This window comes from Rhamphochromis longiceps, linkage group LG15 (assembly GCF_057381845.1).
Source record: "Rhamphochromis longiceps isolate RC_006_pf linkage group LG15, R_longiceps_female_GT1.1, whole genome shotgun sequence".
In the NCBI taxonomy this organism is placed as follows: Eukaryota; Metazoa; Chordata; class Actinopteri; order Cichliformes; family Cichlidae; genus Rhamphochromis; species Rhamphochromis longiceps.
The window spans coordinates 16,684,945-16,707,519 of record NC_140571.1 but is presented as its reverse complement, the minus strand read 5'-3'; the positions used below and the strand labels follow the sequence as shown (position 1 = coordinate 16,707,519).

The 22,575-nt window shown below is 40.8% G+C and overlaps 1 protein-coding gene across 5 annotated transcripts in view; it reads right to left on the bottom strand.

The window, feature by feature from the left end:
• lama2 (laminin, alpha 2) overlaps positions 1–22,575 on the bottom strand; it is a 231,189-nt gene that overhangs the window by 141,489 nt on the left and 67,125 nt on the right. For all 5 annotated transcript variants that reach the window (XM_085382585.1, XM_085382587.1, XM_085382586.1 and 2 more), the window contains exons 5-13: positions 21,421–21,611; positions 9,075–9,254; positions 8,853–8,942; positions 5,712–5,829; positions 3,312–3,490; positions 3,130–3,229; positions 2,592–2,649; positions 1,658–1,760; positions 1,266–1,406 (exon numbers count right to left, since the gene is read on the bottom strand). In XM_085382585.1, coding sequence (XP_085238711.1) covers positions 1,266–1,406; positions 1,658–1,760; positions 2,592–2,649; positions 3,130–3,229; positions 3,312–3,490; positions 5,712–5,829; positions 8,853–8,942; positions 9,075–9,254; positions 21,421–21,611 — 1,160 coding nt within the window. The remainder of the gene's footprint in view (positions 1–1,265; positions 1,407–1,657; positions 1,761–2,591; positions 2,650–3,129; positions 3,230–3,311; positions 3,491–5,711; positions 5,830–8,852; positions 8,943–9,074; positions 9,255–21,420; positions 21,612–22,575) is intronic.

Genomic DNA, 22,575 nt, shown 5'->3' with positions numbered 1-22,575 from the left:
CCTGAAAGATATTTATTAAACTGATGCAGCAGTGTGGATGAGTAGTTTTCGTGTCATCTAAAAAAAAAAGTGTTTTGAGCGATAGCTTAAGTGATTGTTTTGTTTGTTAGGAAAATGTGTATTATGGACCTACATTAAAAACTCACAATCTGAAAAATTTCACTTTAAAATATACTGAAGGCCTGATCAAACCAATTTATTTGATTAAACAAAGGGGTAAATAGTAGTTGGCAAACTAATTACTAACTCAATCACAAAAACTTGTGTCAAACTCAGTGTCAATGCCCAAGCTTGTTAGCGTTGAACCTAATTGAACATTATGACAAGGTTATTTTAGGTGACTGAAACTAAATGAAAAACTAAAACTACCCATCCAACTATCTTCTTCTGCTTATCCAATTCAGGGTTGTCGGGGTGCTGGAGCCTATCCCAGCCGAGTTACACTTCAGTTTAATTCTTTTCGCAAAATTTGTTATCACAGCTTGGCCGATGAGGCCTTTTTGCATATATTTATTGTGACTTCGCATGTCTACTTTGAGTCAGTTGCTTTCAACTGGTTTGTTCTTCGCTTTTTTTTTTATACCTATGTACCCTTACCGATGTTATTTCCAGCATATACCCTCAATGCCCTCAAGTTAACTATAAAACAAATAAAAATGAAACTAAAAGCAAACATTTTCAAAAACTAAACTAAACTGAAATGAGCAAACCCACACATTATAGAAAACTATAATAACTCTGATGTATGAGACCTGTTGTTCATGTAGTATTTCCCTCGTGTTTAAAAATCAGATTTACGTCTCTTTTGCTGAGCAATTTGTTCTCAAGTAAAGCACGCTGTTAGAAAAAGGAGACACAGGCCAATGTCAGTAAAACCTCATGACACATGCTTCTGTTTTGGACTCTCTGATTCACTGAACATCAGTGCTGTTTAAAATTCTGCATGTCAAAAGTCACCAAAGTTGGATTAGATGCAAAAGATGAACACAAACTGAAAGTTTACTCCACTCTGAAACTTGTCATGGAAGGGAACACATACTATAAAATTAGTCAGAACAACTTGCGTCACAAATTTGTTTCTCAGCTGATGTTCATCCTTCTGTGGTGCACAGTTATGACGCAATTTAAGTTTACAGCAGTAAATGATATTTGAATAAAAGGAGGAAAAAACAGTTTTTCAGCTCTAAGCCACTCTTGCAGAAAAGATTTTAAACTGAAGTGGCGTTTACATCATCCCACAACATCAGTGAATAATGAGTTCCTACATTCTGATAGGTCCACGTGGAGGCAGCGCACTGACTGGAAACGCCCATGCAGGAGCATTTTTCGCAGCCGCGTCTGTTGGACGCTTGAAGATTGTAGAATCCGAGCTTACAGCGGTCACAATTTTCCCCCTCCACATTTTCCTGCATGTGAGAAAGACAGAGAGAGGGGGAGAGACAGAAAAGGGCAGGCAGAGAAGAGAGAGGAGAAAAAGAAGAAGAAGAAGGACGCAGCATAGTTTATAGGCTGCCCTCAGGTTGACGCTACGAGTGCAAAGCATGTTCCGGCAATGTTAATGTGGTGAAAATAATGATGACAGGGCTAAAAAGGTTAGGAGAGAGTACTTGTCATTATTTCTGTGCATACAAATGCGAATGTGCGTGTTTGTGTGTACCTTGCATATGCAGGGTGTTATACATGGGTCAGCGTTGACGCTTCCTTCAACGCTGCAGTTACAGCGGTCACAGTATGGGTAGCCCATATAACCAATAGCACACCTACAGTTTTACAGCAATAATAAAGATCAAGTCAAAACAGTAAATTGATCAGATTAACAACCACTGCCTTTATCCTGGTCAAACTGTTTTCGCGTGAGTCACCGATCCCCTACTCACTGCTGCAAACCGCTAACGCTGGTAATATGTGTGCGTGCTTAAGCAGAAAAACAAAAACAAAAAACTCCTACTAATTAACAGAGAAAGTAAGCCAAAGCAAGTCTATTAAATAGCATTTAGGAAGTCATTTTAGAGACAATGCTTATGCTGCGGCCCTGCAGGTAGGTCATTAAAAGTTTAGAGGAAAAGCAGTATTTTTAAGATAAGGCTTTTACATTAGACTAGAGTGGAATACTGGGTTACCGTGGGATCAAAGATAATACAAAAAAAAAAAGCAATTACATCAGTAAACGCAATTACTCGCAAACCAACTAATCAGGAGAGTAACATGAAGGACCCTGTTGACAGATCTACGGGTTGATATTGAAGCTGCTTCTTGTTTAATTCTTGTAGGAATTTAGTAATGCTAAGACTTTTCATGAAGACCTCAGGCTGTGGTTCTCTCCGTTTAAGTTCATGAAAGGTATTATTAAGGAAGTAACATTTAGCTGCAAATAAGACAGTGCCTTGCATTTGCACCACAGCTATGCATGCAGTCACTTCTATACAACCCAAGTGTGATAATCAATATCATCAAAGATCCTAATGGAAACTTGGTGGCAATTTCTAAACACTAATTGGAACAGACAACAGCTGAAAGGTTCTGCTCACCTGTCACTATGTGTCTATCTCTTTCCCTATTTGTGTGCATGTGGGTGTATGTGTGTCTCTCACCTGTCACATCTCAGACCCCCAAAACCCTCCTTACACCAGCATGACCCTGCTGGCTGGCCTGTCAGTCAAACACAAACACACACACACAAAGAGACACATGCACACATAAAAAAAGTATAAGTGTAAGAGAAAGGGTATCTCTTTGAAGTAGCTGCACCTAAAATAACTCTACTTGCTAGATATAAAAACAGCGAAAACACAGAGGAGGACAGAGGAGTAAAATTATCTCTAATATAAATAGTTCTGTTCTGTCAAAGACATTTTCAAGTAACAGAAGCTTCTGTGCATGCTGCTGAACTCGACTCACCCCGATCCCATAGGAAATCAATGTGGACCGAATTGATGAAATCTCAGAGTTACTGAAGTACCACTTTAAAATGAATTAAAATGTGAAATGGGTGCAGGCTCTAAAAGTCTGCATGCATATCCACTGAGGGGCCAAAATTATCCCTATGTTAGGGCTTAAATGATCCTCAGAAAGAACAAGGCGGAAAGTCACGTTACCAGACAGAAAGTACAAGTCAAACTGAGTGCATACGGGGCATAGCTTGTCTCGAATCTGCGACACACGTTTGGCTGATGGAACCATATGGGTCGCAGGAGCAGGGGATGCAGGGGTTCTCCTCCTCAGCGCTCACCTGGACAGGTAGAGAACGCAGACATGTTCAAATAGCAGCAATTTAGGTAATGTACGGACACACGCATAAGCAGGTTACGTACGTCAGCAGGTCTGTAGAATCCAGGAACGCAGCTCTGACAGTTAATGCCAGCCGTGTCGTCACGGCAGCCTATGCAGACTCCGCCCCCTTTGTACTGACCGTGAATGTCCAGGCTGAGCGACAGATCTGCCACTGTTTGATTAAAGTAGCATTCTTCTGCCTTACCGTGGCAGTTACACTCTGAAAACACACAGAAAAAGTTGGTGGGCTGTAGTACTGCAGTTGATAGGATTTGTCGAGTCCTGCCTCTTCTATCAAAATTCTGTACAGTATTATATGCAGCCGGGGGGGGGGGGGGGACACTTTCTCTAATCCTTTTACTTCATCTGCTCACAAGATGAGAAAAAAAACACCCTATCCTGGTTTTTAGACAGTGCCGTAAGGTTCACACACTGACTGTGAGCTGTGTGTTATCTCTAGGGCTCCAGAGAATTATCTCCAGAGGAAAAAAATAGCCTTACTATTCATTCATGCCCTTTCCATTTTCACTTTAGTTTGCTATATTTACTAAAGTGGTCTAAAATTCATGAGCTAGATAAAAGCATTGTCCTTTGGAATTTTGAGAAGAAACTTGGACTTAAAGTTTGTAGAAGTCTCCTACGGCCCGAACTCCAGGCCACAAAGATCTTCTTGAGTTTAGATTCCGATTTTGTAGCCGAGTTCATTTGTTTCATACATTTTCTTAATTCAGACCAGAACATGTTTTGCAAAGATAATGTTGTGATTGATGCAATATTGATCATATGTTTTCCCTACATGACTAATGGACTTTTTAACCTACACTATGGCTATGGACTCTCACCCCTACAAACTCAGTACATTTAATGTAGCACATACATTTGCAAGGCCAGACACACAAAACACTTTTAGATTTTAGGTTAAAACAACCACAGGGAAATGGCCTGATGGACATTACTTAAAGTGTATTAAATCCAGGGATTAAAGGCATCAGCTGTACAAATGGCCAGGTGTTAAGAAAACAGTACTGACCTTCACTGCTCGGCATGCCTTATTTCAGGTCCCTACGACATATTAATTACAATGCATATTGGTTGGCTTGAGAAGCAGAGCACGTTACATGATCTATCACATGCTTAAACACTACACAGTGCTTTATATGTTCCATGACATGATTATGAAAGATTTTTGTTCTCCAGAAAGTTATAATTACATCTGTCTTATATGTTTGCATGACTGGACCTTCCACCCACTGTTAATCCAGTATCGTGTTCACAGCTGTGTTTATGGGATTAAGAACAGTGGATAGCTTGTCCCGCTGGTCACTGCTGACCTGTAAAGCTGCACAACACTACAGGGCATCATTCTGTGCTATCCTAGAGTGCCGAGTTCGCTTCATATACCTCATCTTAGATAAACGTTTTCTACCCCTACCATTACAACAGTTTGTTCAGTACTGGTATTAAATCTGTCATGTTCAGTTCTTTTACTATTATGCTATACAGGACCTTTTGTCACTTTAGTTATGTCAATGTCAAGGCAACAGAAGCAGTCATTGAGCCACTAAGACTACAGAGCTTTCAGAGGGTGTAGCCTGTGTGAAATAAAATAAAGATTACATGTTGTAACCTTAGTTTTATGATGACAGGTGGAAGCCTCTAACCTCATCCCTCCACTGCTGCATAACTGATGAAGGTTAATGGATGCCAGGGTGATTTCGGATGGCTTTATACAGACTTATATCACAGACTGATTCTGATCAGCTGGAAAGAATGTGAATTTCAGGGCACAGCTTCACAGTTTAATTGTGTGGAGAGTACTGACCTCAGTGAGTGAGTACTCTAGGGTTAGCCTACTGTTTTGCAGTAGCCAGGCTTTATGTGAAAAAATTAGCTCAACTAATCTGAAAAAGAAGCACAATTTATTGAACCGAATGGACCTAAATGACTTTGACCAGAAAAGTAAAATTAAAAATAATATTAGTCTTTAAAATAGATATATATTAATATTTAAAATAAATATGCAATGTTGAAAAAATAATAGCAAAATAAAATAAATAAATAAATTGTTAGCCAATACACATAACATTAAACTGCCATTAGTAAATCAAATTGCTAAACTTAATGTATAAATGGTTGTAATAGTTTGCCAAATCTGTAAGTAAAGTGTATTTAGCTAAAAATGTAGATGGAGAAATTGTTAAATAACATAATGGGTAAAATAGTTGAAATATCTAGTTACAATCTCTTAGGAAAAGATGTAGTATTCTGTTTCCTATTATATAGTGCCATAAGAACTCTGATAGAGGCTTTTTATCTCGTGAAAATCTGAGAAGTCACTGTTTATTTTTCATAAGTAGCAAATGTGTTGTGGGTGAACTGCTGTAAGCTTGTGGGTAGCTGTGTGCAATTTACAAATATAATTTGTTCTGTGTTTTTCTTACTCTCGCAGACATGTCGAGTGAGGAAGGTTCCTGCCATCCAAGGCTGCTGGTGGTAACCTGGGCAACAGCGATCACAGCTCTCCCCACAAGTGTTGTGTTCACATTCACAGCTAAACTTCTACATATGCGCAGAAACACAAATGTCCACACACAAACACATGGAAAACACACATTAACAGTGCACTTTAAATTTCACAGATGTGAGCTCTCTTTAAATTGATTGTGCAAACTAGAAGCAGGTTTTTAAATCTGAATCTGAATCGTGAACAAATATGATTTTTCACTGCAGCCAATTCTTCACCGCAGGTGATTCAAAACCTCTTAAGTGAAAAAATGAAATGTCAGCCCTTAGCTTGACACTACTCCCACACACAGTGTTGGGAAAGAGTGACCTTCAGTTAATTAAACTAATAACTATTATTTGTTTCTTTGTGTCCTGTCGCTGTGCCGAGTGACAGCCTGTTAGAGAAGCTCCCGTTGTTTGATATTATTATTTTAATGACTTTACAACCCAATAAGGTTGATTTTAACTTTTATTTTCCCCTACACCATTTTTGTATCCTGAAGGGAAATCTATTTTTTTTATTTTTTCCTTTCTTATCAAATTTTGTTTCTTGCCACTATATTCTTAACAATTCCACTGCCCGAAGTGAGGCCTTTAATCCTGGAGGAGATTGACGAGGTTTCAGAGCTGGAATCAAGTGGAGAGTTAAATGGTGAAAATAAAACCATCTGTTTAAGTTTTTTAGACAATAAATCGTCTAAATAGAAATTATTGCTTGAGTGTAGTATGAGGTGTTTTACTGTTTCACTGTTTTAGTGTGACCGAACCCAGCGTTGGGAGTTCTTTGGGGGATATGGGTGATATGATAAGATATCAGGAACTGCACTGCTTGTGCAGGGAAATGGTGCTGGTCAAGTTACTGCAAAGGAACTGTTCAGTTGAATGTGGACTATTACCACTATGGATGTGTGCAACTAATCATCGCTGTTACCAGTCGGTACCAGACTTAGTAGTCGTTTAATCCAATTGTTAAAATTTTACTTGATGCCAAATGCCAGTAAATCACTGAATCATCACTTCAGATGAGCGGAAGAAAATGGCTGGATGCTTGTTTTGTTATTTTAAATTTGAACTTTTATTGCAGTGGTTGAACAGTGTGCGCCATTCATAACGCACGGCACAATGCGCCACACTTTTCTGTCACAATTTATACGTTTGTCAGATGTTAACTTGTCATATTTGAACATGTTTTGTAGTAACATGTTTTCACGTCATATTTAGCATCGGTTATTTATATTGGTTGTTTTATTTGTTGTTGCTGATTTGGTTATTAAAATGCATCTGTTATTAGTTTTTGACATTTTCCATTAGATGGAAATTTAACTTGATATCTTAGTGTTTCTTAGATAAATGAAAGGGTATAATATTTTTTCCTGGTTTGGTCGACAAAAAGTTCGTCACCAGGAAAATCCTTGAATTCCATTATCATGCACGTGGCAGTTTGTATAAGAATCACATCAAAAATTGTTTTACAGACACTGTTATAAGACATTTTAATGCATTTTCAACCACATAGCTTCCAGAACAAATCTCTTTTAAACTGTTCTGAGATAATAAGCACTGTAACTATCAATTTTTCAAATAAAGTAATAACCTAGTTCAAATGCAGTCTTTATGTTCTTGCTGTGACTTTGTGGTCCTTTACATGCATAACCACATCTGCAGTAAGAATGTTTGAATGTATGAACAACACCTGAACTGAAGCAAAATAAAATGTTGAGATCAAGTTTGTATTGATTTGAATCTAAAAGTGTAGAAAGTGTACATGTATAACCCTCTGTACAATATTTATGAATATATTTTTAATATACACAGAAAAAAAATTCTCTCCTTTGCGCACCCTCGTGTGACACCTCAACATTCACATGAATGTGAGAATAGAGTGCAAATAGGTAATTATCAAATGCATCACCTTTTGAAAGCCCTTTAAACAACAATGTGTACACATGAGAGCCAACTCAACTGAAAGAACTTGGTTCAGTTTCCAAATTTTCAGTTAGCAGTAAATAGGTTCACGATTAGTCTCCCAGGAGAGAAATAAATTCAAAACTAAACACAGACAAAGCAGAATGTAGCAGGATATTTGCCAACTAAGGTTCAGTAATTCAATTTAGGACTTTCTGTAAATTGGTTGATATGGTGAGGGTGCCAGATTTAACTGAGAGGAGAGCAGTACAATAGCACAACGAGAGCCAAGTCTGGATTTGTTGGCATGAGTAAATTTGCCCCTTTTTATCTGAGACACAATGCTACAGCTCTTGCTTAGGCTGCCTTTGTGCTGAGCAGGCATCTGAACAAATGTTCTGCGGACGATCATCAACAAATCATCTCGCAGGTCTCCACCTTTCTGAATGTCTGCCCAGTATGCTACTGCATGGATTGTTTGAACACTAATCAAAGTAAAAAAGCTAAATGTCCTGTGGGAAGACAGCGCAACAGAGAGGCTCTAAAAAACTGCAGATAAATAAAGCAGAATTATAAATAAACAGAAATTATTCGGTTGTACCGTATACTACATCTGCTCTGCAAAGTCTTTTTGTTCTATTAAAACTGACTAAATGTGTAGCCTTTAAACACCTGGGCAGAAGAAAGTGGTTAGTCTCCTCTAGTGAGTTTAAATACTTCCTCAAGTCTTGGTTAGAGACGGTGGGAAAAGAAGAAGAAAAAAAAAACAGGACTTTTCACACACCAGTGACATCACTTATTGTCACTGACATCACCACCGAGGGACCAGACACAGGTGTCAAATCCGAGTTAGACTTCTTGTTTCAGCCTCGGGACATGTAAAGGACACAACGCGGTGCATGTGTGTGTGGTGGGAGAAAAAGAGGGAAAGATCAGGTGTCTGGTATCAAACACTCCTCTGTTTGAAGTGACACGTGAGACGATGCTGTACAGTGTCACCTGTGTCCCCTGCAGAAAGGCGCGCACAGACTCACACGGAAAGTTTTTATAGAAGGAGTTAGATGAAAAGGTGATGCCTGAGGGCTCTCTTTACTCCTGTTCAGAACTATGGAAGAGCTACATCACCTTGATGGTATTGTTAAACAGAGTGAGAGAAAGTTGGACATTATTACCTTTGTAACACTGTTGAGTGGACAAGCTTTCGCATGGCCAAAACAGATGCACATCCCTCCAACTGAGATGTCCTTAATGGTATAGTAGTACTGAAGAGCCAAAACAGGTTATTGCAACTTTAACAACCAATGACTCAAAAGATATTCTACTTAAAAATATCCAGAGATGAATGACTCATACTGACAAAGTTAAAGTGGTAGTGCATGTGTTTTTAGCCTCACCCGTCTCGTCACAATAGGATCCATATCTTTGGGGTCATGGAGTGTCAGAGTCATGAGGTCGGCGTTCAGCGTTCTGATTCTCTGAAACACCAACCTGATGTAGCGGGCGGACGTGAAGTTCAGGAGAGTTGGCGAGGGGTCATCTGCACTGGGTCTACCATTGATCAGAGAAGTGTGTATCTGTAGAGATAAACGCCAAGATATGACAACAGAATTCGACTGCATGCTGTGAAGATTAAATGTTTTGTGAGTTTCTCACAGCAGTAAACAGAAGAAGTAAAAATTCAAACGACATAACGATGGGCAGGTAATCCAATTACTTTTTTCAGGTAATGAGTAAAGTAAGGGATTACTATTGCAAAAAAGTAATTAGATTACTGTTATTTTCCCGTAAGCACTCTGTGTTACTGTTTAAAAGGGTCAAAGTACTGACCTTACTTTGAGTTTGATTCCATAAAAAGTGACAAAAACATTACTATCAACTGTACACTGCGTGTGAAGAAAAACCCCTAAGCTTCTGAGCAAGTACCTAGCATGCTGCCACGCGAATGTGAAATTCACAGAGAAACCCCCAGATCCCCCCCACTGACATGACCGCTGCGGCACCGGGCAAACCTCCACCCACCCCACTCCTGCTAAACAGGTGAAAATAGATTTAAGAGCGACAGGACTCAGTCCTGAGTCTTTGATTTTTTTTTAATTTCTGCTGTGTTTTACTTGCATCTATTTGAAAGAGTGAGCGTAAACACAAAGCACTATTTTATTTTATGTGCTGATATGCAGTAAATAGGTTTAAATCTTAAACAAATTTCTTCAAGTCAAAGACTGTTGCATATAATGTATCATGTTTTTAAAAAGTAACTATCTAAGTAACTAAGTAACTAATTACTTTTGAAAATAAGTAGTCAGTAAAGTAACGGGGTTAATTTTTTGGACAAGTAATCAGTAATTAGTTACTAATTCCTTTTTCAAGTAACTTGACCAACACTGATGAGCAGCGACAGCTTCTAGGATAAATTGCTATTTGTTCTTTAACAACAGAAACATATCAAATTTAATTAAAAGAATGCTGATTTTCACTGGATTCAACAAGAATGTCAGGGTAGAAAATGGTTTTATTTGGTAATAATAAAATCTGATTTCAAATTCAGACCAGGAGACAGTGGCTACAGCAGGGGTGCCCAATCCCGGTCCTCGAGAGCTACCGTCCTGCAGCTTTTAGATGCATCCTTGTTCCCACACACCCGAATCAAATGAATGGCTTGTTATCAGGACTTTGCCAAACACGATGGCATGCTGAAGAGGTAATCAAACCATTTGATTCAGCTGTGTTGGAGTAGGGATGCATCTAAAAGCTGCAGGATAGTAGCTCTCGAGGACTGGGATTGGGCAGCCCTGGGCTACAGCAAAGCACAGCAGTGATTCAAACATAAAACCTGCTATCACCCTTTGACCACAACAGACTGAGAGTCCTGAACTAAAAAGTGAAGCCATCACAGAAGTGACAAAAATGTGGACAAAAAATGTTTTGGCATTTTTTTTAGGTCATTTGAATGAATTCTGAAAGGGTTTAAAATGGGGACAAATGTAGCCACATCAGAGCACATTTGAGTCACTCAACTTAATCTCTTGACTATGTTTGTGTTCTTGGTGCCTTTCTGGGCTAATGAATTATCTGTTATTTAGCACTAGTTAGTAATAATTATCAGATACCTGTTTTGTAATCAAGCTTAGTAGATAACTTAGCACACCACTTTATCTTCCAAATATACTTCCCTCTGACAAAAAAACCCAGCATGGCAAAAGGAAAAAGAGACCTCAAGATGCAGAGGGAAAAGCAATGGGTGATGTCACAGTGGCTGTGACCAACTTATATACAGTCTTTGTTGTTGAACAGTGACTGGTCACAGTAGGCTAAGCTAACCTGGCACTAACACTTAAAGCACTTAAAGAAGACTCAATAAGAAAAATGCCTCCTTACAGCTGACAGCACAACTTATTTAAGGGATTATAACTTCCAAGAGTGTCCCAACTTTACTATAACTTATCACATAGTAACAGTTTCACCCTGCCTTCCACAACTTGGCAGAGTTTAAATACTCGCTGGCTAAGACATCTTGTCATGCACACCTGATTCAGTCAGAAGCCTCAAATTTCTTATGCTTCTTTATACCTAAATTTGTTTTTTACTGAGTGTATCAGCGTGTTTTTTATGTAATATCACAGATGGTTTTTCACTTGTTCATAATGTATTTTAAAAAAATCTGTCTCTATTCACCCACGTTTTGATCAGTGTTTCGTTTCCTGGATGTTTAGCTCCTTCACCGCCAGTGTTGGGACTAACGCGTTATCAAGTAACACGTTACAGTAACTACGTTATTATTGTGGTAACGAGCACGGTAACTCGTTATTATGCCAAAATCAGGAACGCGTTAGTCGTTACTGGGATTTAGATAGGGTCGTTACTCGTTACTTCGTGTGGTGGCTATCGCGGAGCTTCCACAGATTCAGTAACATTAGCAAGTGGTGGAGGCCAGCAGGTGGATGAAGGAAAAGAGACCCGAGGCGGCCGCCAGTCCAAATGTGAACTGAACTTCAGGTAAGAAGTTATGACCTGCAGTCTATCTGAGTCAGATATAAACCAAGTTTAGGTGGTGTTTATTTTCGTTATTCTGACTTTTTCCGTACTGCGTGCTAGCTAGCATGACGGAGTTTCTATACAGCTGGGTGGGTCCTATGAAGTTAATGATGTTGCACTTTATTTTGTTCATAAGTTATTAGAGTTGCCAACCGTCCCGCCTGGTATTCAGAGAAAATATTACGAGTTTCTTATTGAGGTGAAAAGGAACAGTTTGTGCCGTAATTCAGTTACAATGAAAAAGGCACAAAGCTGGAGTTATTCTGTGTCTTTGCTGCACAGCTGCCTCTTCTTCTCTCATTCTCCCCCCTCCCTCTCCCGTTTCTACTTCAATCATGAAAACTGATCAATGATCAGCTGATCGGCTTTTCTCTCTTGTTTGTTTATCGCTCACTTTGCGCCGAAAGAGGAAACCAAAGGATGTCGCGCTAAACAACAGCAGCACGTTTAAGCTTGATCAGCTGTTGTTAGAATTTATTTAATATTAATTTCTAGTATCAGCTGATGTTTGCTGGAGCCACAGCTGTAAAGCTGCTGGTCATGATATCAGTTTGGTTATCTGGTGAGAGGGAAACATGAAGATGAAACCAGGAGATGTCCTTACTGAATCATCAGAGCTGTGATGGAGAAACAGGTTTACCTTTTAGGTGACATGAATGAGTTGAAGTTATGAACTGTTTCTGAGCGACAAATAACACCAGGATCCTTTTCTAAGTAGCTGACAGCTGGTAACTGTGCAGGGGCGGATCTAGCAAAGTGTTGCCAGGGGGCCAGGTAGGGCATTAACAGGGAAAGGGGGGCACAAAGAAATACTTTTCTTTCTTATTCCCATTTAAAATGTCTAGCTTTTAAAAAATAATTATCTGAATCTTACAACAAACGATTGATAGATTGATGCATATATACCATCAAAACAGTGAACATCACTGTCACAACAGTGTTTATTTTCATTCAAAGGCTTTATGATTTTTGCTATAATGGTGGGCCAGTCTCCAGTCAAAATGCCCGGGCCAATTTTTTGTCCCAGTCCAGCTCTGTATGCAGCTCATCTGCAGTCTGGTGTTGCCTACATCTTCCTATTCAGAAGGCAGAATTTCCGAGTTCTGAGTACAATCGAAAGCACCACGACTGCAGTTTTTGTGTTGGATGTAAAAGGCGCACATGACGCTGTGACGTAGGCTAGAATCATGGCAGCAGTCAATGACGGTCCAGGCGTGGGATTTCTCTCGTGGAAATATGCACATTATCTTTTCCTTTCTATTGGCAGGTGGCACAGTGCACTTGTGGCAAGTAAGCAAGCTAGAAGACTGGCAAAGTTATGGAAGCAACACATTAACAAGAGAATTCTGAGTAAAACCAAAGTTACTTTCCCTAGTAACTAGTTACTTTGAAAGTAACGAGTAACTTGAAGTAACTGAGTTACTTTTGAGCGAAGTAACTAGTAATGTAACTAAGTTACTATTTTAAAGTAACTTACCCAACACTGTTCACCGCACAGAATGATGATGTGTAAGAGGTTTTTCAAAAATGTTTTTTCCATACTGACAAGATAGGATCACATAGCTGATGCACATTTGTGAGCTGCATATCCATGATGACGATCTCCTGTTCCATCACATCCCAAAGGTGCCCTGTTGGATTGATATCTGGCGACTGTGGAAGGCATTTAAGTTCAGCAAATGCTCAAGAAACCAGCTTGAGATGATTTGAACTTGATGGCATTGCACATTATCCTGTTGAAAACAGCCATCAAAAGAGCCCTACACTGTTGTTATAAAGAGATGAACATCAATATAAATGGTGCCCTGGTAGGTTGTGGTGTTTAAACATTTTTCCAATCTCCTATTGTCCATTTTTGGTGAGCCAGTGTAATCTGTAGTCTCAGTTTCCTGTTCTTTGCTGACAGAGGCGGCAGGCGTGGACCTGTTGTGCGCCCAGTTGTGTTATTCTGTATGCCTTGCTTTTAACATGTAGATATCTGATTAACTGTTGCCCATTTATTAAAAAAACAGTCTAGCCATTCTGCTCTGACCTCTAGTATCAAGACATTTTCACCCATAAACCTCACTCTATGTTTTCTTTTTTTTGGACCATTCTCTGTAAAACCTACAGATGGTTGTGTGGAAAAATCTCAGTCGATCAGCAGTTTCTGAAATACTGAGACCAGCCTGTCTGGCACCAGGAATAAAGCCATGTTCAAAGTCACTTAAGAGTACGTTTCTTCCCCATTCTGCTCAGTTTCAACTTCAGCAGGTTGTTTTTTCTATATCTACAGGTCCAAATGCATGAAGTTGTAGCCATTTGAGATGCTGATTATATAGATATGAAAAACTAGTTCATGAATTTATTACTTTTAGGCTGGACTATTGCAGTTGATTATTATCAGGATGTCCTAAAAACTCTTTGAAAGCCTTCAGTTGATCCAACATGCTGCAGCAATTGTACTGACAGGGACTATATTGGCTTCTCTTCATTGGCTCCCTGTTAAATCCAGAATCAAATTTAAAATCTTTCTCCTCATATACAAGGTCTTAAATGATCAGCCCCCATCTTAGCTTAAAGACCTCATAGTAGGGGAGACCGGGGATAGTTGTAACGTGGGTCAGTTGTAACACTTCCAATTTCTCCAATCAGGGCTAAGTTTCAAATGATGTGACTCATCCTGTACATGCCCAACTCAGTTCTGCTATCACATGTGAAAAATCAGCGCATTTTGTCAAACACAGACAATTTAACATGAAAAAAGTAATTTGTATGCCAAAAAGTAAGTTTTTCTACTTTATTTCAATTTCTAATAGCATTATCTGCTTTGCAGTTAAACTCATCAAACTTAAATTATGTTATTTGTATGTCTATGGGGATATATTCTGGGTAGGTCTATAGTGCTAATGTTTTAGCCGTTGGCTGTAATGTTAGCTAGTTCATGGCTATAGGAGTCTGGGTCAGTTGTAACAGCAACAGTCTGGGTTAGTTGTAACAATAATGCAGATGTTACAACTTACCACACTATTACTTTAACTTATATTAAACAAGTTGGGGCAACGACATCAGCAGAGAGAGGTTCACTGGTCGCTTTTGTATATGCGGTTAATGCCATTGGCAACACAATTCCTCCACTGTTTGTGTTCCCACACATACATTATTAGAATTAGAATTAGAATTCAACTTTATTGTCATTGCACATGCACAGGTACAGGGCAACGAAATGCAGTTTGCATCCATCCAGAAGTGCTTTAGTGATATAGATATATTAAAATATATATTAGCAATAATATAGATATGTGAGTATATTACAGAAATGGGTCTATTATGGTATGTTATAATGTACACGGTATGAAGTATGTTGTGAATATTCTATAACTATAAGTATGTACAGGCTGTAGTGAGTACAAGCTATGTACAGGCTATGAACAGGATATAAATATGAAAAACTATACAGAATATGAAATAAATAACTTTACAGAATCTGAGATATACAGCTATACAGAATGGGAACTATGCAAGTTGTAAACAGTTGTAGGATTAAAGATTATCGAATGTACAGAATGATTATTTACACAGAGCTATACAGTAGTGCAGTTAAGATAAGTGAGGGTGTAGATAGTTTCTACAGAGGCTATATAAAGTGCTAGTGGTTGTGAGTGGTGGTTCAGTCCATGTTATTATTGTGTGTTTGAGGGTACAGTTGTCCATTGTGGGTGTGTGTATGTTCAGTCCATGAGTTTAACGTGGGTCAGATGTCAGGAGGCAGAGTTCAGGAGTCTGACAGCTGTGGGGAAGAAGCTGTTCCGGTACCTGGTGGTCTTAGTCCGGAGGCTCCTGTAGCGCCTCCCAGAGGGCAGGAGGGTGAAGAGTCCATGCGATGGGGGACTGGGGTCTTTGATGATTTTCCCAGCCCTTTTCAGACACTGCTTCCTGTAGATGTCTTTTATGGCAGGAAGTGGTGCTTCGGCGATGCGCTGGGCAGTTTCACGACCCTCTGCAACCCCTTCCGGTCCGAGGCAGAGCAGTTCCCGTACCAGACTGTTATACAGTTGGTCAGGATGCTCTCGATGGTGCAGCGATAGAAGTTCACCAGGATGTCTGAGGACAGGTGGTTCTTCCTCAGAGTCCTCAAGAAGAAGAGGCGCTGGTGAGCCTTCTTGACCAGCTTGGAGCAGTTGGTCGTCCAGGTGAGATCCTCGGAGATGTGGACTCCCAGGAACTTGAAGCTGCTCACACGCTCCACAGCCGTCCCCTTAATGTGGATGGGTGGATGTGGGTCAGCATTCCTCCTGTAGTCCACGATGAGCTCCTTGGTCTTCTCGGTGTTAAGCAGCAGGTTGTTTCTGTCGCACCACTCAGCCAGACGATCCACCTCCTCCCTGTAGGCGGCCTCATCGTTGTCACTGATGAGGCCAATCACCGTGGTGTCATCTGCAAACTTAATGATGGTGTTGGAACCGTCAGCAGGTCTGCAGTCGTGGGTGAAGAGGGAGTAGAGGAAAGGGCTCATCACACAGCCTTGTGGTACACCGGTGTTCATTGTGATGGTAGATGAGCAGTGGTTATCCAGCCGGACATGTTGGGGGCGGTTGGTCAGGAAGTCCAGTAACCATTTGCAGATGAGGGAACTGATGCCCAGATCTGTCAGTTTCCTAATGAGTTGTGAGGGGTGGATTGTATTGAATGCTGAACTGAAGTCTATAAACAGCATTCTGGCGTAGGTGTTGTTGTTGTCCAGGTGTGAGAGGACAGAGTGCATTGCGATGGAGACTGCATCCTCTGTGCTCCTGTTCTGGCGGTATGCGAATTGGTGGGGGTCCAGGGTGGGGGGGAGACAGGATTTGAAGTGTGCTAGGACCAGTCGCTCTAAGCACTTAGTGATGATATGGGGGTGAGTGCTACTGGGCGGTAATCATTGAGGCAAGATGGGTTGGAGTTTTTGGGTATCAGGACGATGGAGGTGGATTTGAAGCAGGCCGGTACCACAGCGTGGGCCAAGGACAGATTGAATATGTCTGTGAGCACTCCTGCAAGCTCCCCAGAACACGCTCTGAGAACACGCCTGGGGATGCCATCAGGGCCTGCAGCCTTGTGGACATTGATCCTGCTCAGCACCGCTCCTACATCGGTGGGGGAGAGAGTCAGAGGTTGGTGGTCTGGCGTCATGTCTGCTTTGGTTGTGGGGTTCCCTCGCTCAAAACGAGCATAAAAGTTGTTGAGCTCGTTGAGGAAGGAGACATCAGAGGATGCGGGGGAGGGTTTGGTGGTCCTGTAGTCTGTGATGGTCTGGAGTCCTTGCCACATGCGTCGGGGGTTGGAGTTGGAGAAGTGTTCTTCTACCTTCTTTTTGTAATGGTGTTTGGCTTTTTTGATGCCCTTCTTTAGATTAGCCCTGGCTGTACTGTAGGCGTGTGCATCTCCTGACCTAAAGGCAGTGTTGCGGGCCTTCAGGAGGAGACGAACATCCCGGTTCATCCAAGGCTTCTGGTTGGGGTACATGGTGATCCGTTTCTGGGTGGTGACACTGTCTGTGGTTTTGGAGATGTAATCCAGTACAGATGAGGCGTACTGGTCCAGGTCTGTGTGGGTGAACATATTCCAGTCTGTGTTTTTAAATCTGTCCTGGAGCACTGCGTCTGTCCCCTCTGGCCACACTTTAATTGTCCTCACAGCAGGTTTCACACGTTGGATGAGTGGTGAATACCGAGGTGTGAGGAACAGGGAGAGATGGTCCGATTGTCCAATGTGGGGGAGGGGTGTGGCTTTGTAGGCTCCAGCCAGGTTGGAATACACATGGTCTAAAGTCTTGTCTCCTCTGGTGTGGCAGGAGACATGTTGGTGGAATCTGGGGAGGACTGTCTTTAAGTTGGTGTGGTTGAAGTCGCCAGCAACAATAAAAGCAGCCTCGGAGTGTTTATTCTGGTGTTTGTTAATGGCTGCAGAAAGTTCTTTCATGGCCAACCTAGCATTAGCGTCGGGGGGTATATACACGGCAGTGAGTATGATCGAAGTGAGTTCTCTGGGGAGATAATAAGGTCTGCATTTGACCATTAAAAACTCCGCATTAGGTGAGCAGTGACTCTCAGTAGTAGTGGAGTTCATGCACCAAGCATTGTTAATATAAATGCACAAACCTCCACCTCTGGTCTTGCCGGAGTCATCTGCTAGCCTGTCGGCTCGGTGTGTGTGGCGTCCTGCTAACTCGATAGCATTGTCCGGGCAGCTGTTGTTCAGCCATGTTTCGGTGAAAAACATGACATTTGAGTCCATAATCCGTCTGTTGTTAGTGATGGAGAGCCGTATCTCATCCATTTTGTTTGCCAGAGAACGGACATTGGCGAGAAAAATACTGGGTAAAGGCAGCCGGTGTGGTGTTAGCTTTAGCTTAGCCCGTAGCCCTCCGCGCCTACCTCGCCTTTGTTTACGATCTCGGCGCCGTCTGCGTGCACTTCCGCCCGGCCGGGGAGAGATAAGATAAGATAAGATAAGATAACCTTTATTAGTCCCACACGTGGGAAATTTGTTTTGTCACAGCAGGAAGTGGACAGTGCAAAAGTTATGACGCAAAAATTAGAATACAATAAGAATAAATACAGTACACAGCTGTACAGAATAGAATAAAATAATATACTATATACAGTAGAATAAAATAGAATAAAAATATACAATAAGATAAAAATAGAATACGAATGCTATATACAACTGAGTAAAAATACAACGATGCCAGAAAGGATTATTGCACTTAGTGTTATTGCACATGTGTGGATGTGTGTGTTTGTTCAGTTAAAGTCTTTGTTGTGGAGTCTGACAGCAGTGGGGAGGAAAGACCTGCGAAATCTCTCCGTCCCACACCGTGGGTGCCGCAGTCTCCCACTGAAGGAGCTGCTCAGTGCTGTCACAGTCTGCTGCATGGGGTGGGAGACGTTGTCCAACAGGGATGACAGCTTAGCCGCCATTCTCCTGTCACTCACCACCTCCACTGGGTCCAGAGGGCATCCTAGAACAGAGCTGGCCCTTCGTCACACACACACTACATAAATGGCTCTAAGTGCATTCATGTGTTGAATAAACAAAGATTACATGTTAATGTTTTGTTAGTACCCTTATTTCATTGTGTTACATTTCACCCCAGGATATGTTACAACTAACCCAGACTATGGGGTTAATTGTAACATTTCACTCTTCGTGTTTGAGACCATACCATGCAATGGGTAATTGTGCTGCAGAGAAAATAGCTGCACTATTTAATAGCCGAGACATGTAAATACTTTGCATTACATTTTGAATCCACTACCTTAAAAGAGCTCCAATTTACAGACAGAAATGTCAAAAATGTTACAACTATCCCCGGTCTCCCCTACCTTATCACCCCAATAGAGCACTTTACTCTAAGACCACAGGCTTACTTGTGGTTTCTAGAGTATTTAAACGTAGAATGGGAGGCAGAGCCTTCAGTTTTCAGGCCCCTCTTCTGTGAAACCAGCTTCCAGTTTGGATTCAGGAGACAGACACTATCTCTATTTTTAAGATTAGGATTAAAAATTTCCTTTGTGATAAAGTATATAGTTTAGGCTGGGTGTATAAGATAAGATAAGATAAGATAAGATAAGATAACCTTTATTAGTCCCACGCCTGGGAAAATAGCCTACATCAACCTACATCTATATGTATAGATGTAGGTTGCTAGGGGCTTCCTATGATGCACTGTGTATTTCTTCAGTATGCCTCATTTTCACTGTGTTTGTACACCACTCTGCATTTAATCATTAGTTATTATTAATTTCTGGCTCTCTTCTGCATCATGTCTTCCTCCCACTAACCACAACCAGTCACGGCAGAGGTTTCTTACTGTTAAAAGGGAGTTTTTCCTTCCCGTTGTCACCAAGTTCTTGCTCAAAGTGGGTTGTTTGATTTCTGGGGTTTTCTCTCTATTATTTTAGGGTCTTTACCTTTTTGGCAATATATGAATAACATTGAATTGCATTAAATGTATGAGCTGAAATGTTAGATGACCAAAAATCCTTTCTGAAACGTAGTAATTCTCAACAAAAAAAGATTTCCTGATGTAAAATTGCTAATGACAGGATGCCCACAAGGCAAAGATTATACCTCTCTACAGAATCTTACAACTTGGATCATAATAATAGAAAAAGGAAGGACAAGCACAATTACTGATGGCATTCAAAGAATCTTGTATTTTTCCAGCACTGGTCTAACATTAAATCAGAGTGAAAGTAGTAGAAGCATCAGTTTATATTGTGCATAAACAATAATCACCAAGCAGGCACATAATAAGAAGTGTTAGGTTCTGTCTGCCTGTCTGACTGTCTGACTGTCCATCTGTCTGTCTCACTAATGTGGCCAAAAGCAACATTTGGCATCTGTAAAAAAAAAAAAGAAAAAAAAAGAAAAACTCTTTCAGTGAGCTGACGGTGTGTATGTGCATGTATGTCAAGGGGAAACACTTGATGGGTGTAAGCTGCACACTTGGAAGTAACGAAGGAGCCGGTTCTCTATGTGTGTGTGCTGGCGTGTGTGTGATGAGTGGTGGGGTGACATTGTGAACGTGTGTGTGCGATGCTGTGACACATCGCCTACGACTCATTATGGTTTCACTGTGATCAGACGGCAAGGGAGCTGTCAACCACACACACACACACACACACACACACACACACACACACACACACACACACACACACACACAATTCAGACACCTCCGTCGTTACTTGCAGCTCTTGACATCTCCCAGCTCGCACCCCCACTAGCGCTCCCCTGCAGGACACAAGCACATACAGTGCAAACACACAAAAAGACACACCGAGCACACATATTCATGCACGCACATTAGCACACATGGAAACGCATGCAGATAATCAGAAGGGCATCTACAATTACAGCCCTGTGTGGGGGGATGTTAACGTGTGATTAGTTTATTTTCAATGCGTGTTTGTGTATTTGTTAGTATGTTTGTGTGCTCTGAAATCCTCTTTCTCTTCATTAATGTCAGGCCTGCCTGCCTGTTGTTACTGGATGTGATCACACACAGCAGATCAAAGGAACACAACAGTAAACACTGGGGTGCACATGTGTGTATTTGTGTGTCTTGTGGTGTTTTTTTTTTCTTTTTTAATAACTCAGAACTTTCTTTTTCATGTCATTGATTAAAGTATTTTATAACAATTCCCACATCCCTCTTGTCGCCTGGCCATCACCTGCCTACACCAGTCCACCAGATCAGTCTCTTTGCCACATCCTCATTTGTGTCTCACAGTTGTACAGTCAACTTTGGTTCTGCCTCCTTCTTTATCATCTCTGACCACTCTGGATTTTTTCTTCTTTGCCTATACAAGCAATGCATTAAATCCAGAAATTCCAGCATGGTTTAAGTAGATTTAAACTAACCCACCTTAACCCTTCTTCCCCAACTGGGACCAAAGAAAGACAAATAATCTTGAGTCAATCCAACCTCCTACCCCCAACAGCTGTATTTTGAGTGAGCAGATATCCAGGTCAAGGCTTCCCATTATATGAGCTGGTATATTGGAAATGTTTGCAAATGTCTTTTCTCTTTTGCTTAAGAAGGACAGCTTACCCTTATGCAACCAAAAGCCTTTAGATATACAGTTAAAATGATCAGCATGAATTCTTTCAGCCAGAATAATTGTATAGTCAAAATCTGACATTGCAGCAGCCCTAGTTTGTGACATCTTCATGTGTTACCTCTCCATTCTCCAGTGGGTGAATCTTTGAGTAAAAGGATGTGCAGATGACTTCATCATCTCTGGTGTAGGATGGAGGTCCTGTCCGAGGATTTATGTTGAACCTTGTCAGGCACTCTGTGTCTGTGATAGCATAGTACTGCCAGGGTTCAAAGGTCACGCCATCTATTGAACGCTCTAAGATCCAATTGCCTGCGGACAAAAAAAACGATGGTAAAGAAAACAATGAAATGCTTTCAGTGTGCGATGAGGAGACCAGGGAAGATCAATAAAAATAATGAGTGGCACGCAAGTCTCTGTTAAGGTCACGCTGCTTAATATACATAGAAAATTGACAAAACATTCAGTTTCATATTTAACTGTGGTATTCTGGATTGATTAAATGCAAAGTAAAGTGAGTCCTGCTGAACAAAAAAAAAAAAAAAAACTGTGAAGACAACAACAGAAAAATCAAACAAACATGCACTCATAATTTCCATCATCTTTATTATTTTTTGTTTATTGTGTTTCTGTGTGAACTAGCTAGAACATCAACTTTATTTTTGCCCATTATAATTGCTTATTTTATCATGTAAGCACCACATCCCTCCATTATATAGAGTCATGTGAAAAAGCAGGTTTTTCACATTGCTTTCTGCAATACTGTCAAAAATTAGGTTCACCTTTACTATTTCCATAGGAATTAATTAGGGTAAGTAACAGACAGGTGCTGCTAATGAAATATATTTGATTAACTGATAATCAGCAAGCGTGACCACTTCTATTAAGCAGATGGTCTGGATCTGGATGGATTTGGGGCTGTGTTAACACGATGCCACAGACCAGACAACTCTGTAAATTCCCACCAAGGTCAGATCGTGCAGTCCTCTTAAAAACTATAAAGAAAAACCAAGATCTGACAAAGACTCTACAGGCCTCAGTTAACATGTTTAATGGTAAAGATCATGACAGTACAGAGCAGGGGTGTCCTGCAGGTTTTAGATGTGTCCTTGATCCAACACAGCTGATTTAAATGGCTAAATTACCTCCTCAGCATGTCATCAAGTTCTCCAGAGGCCTGGTAATGAACTAATCATTTGATTCAGGTGAGCTGACCCAGGGTGATATCTTAAACCTGCAGGACTCTGGCCCTTGAGGCCTGCAGTTCCCACCCCTG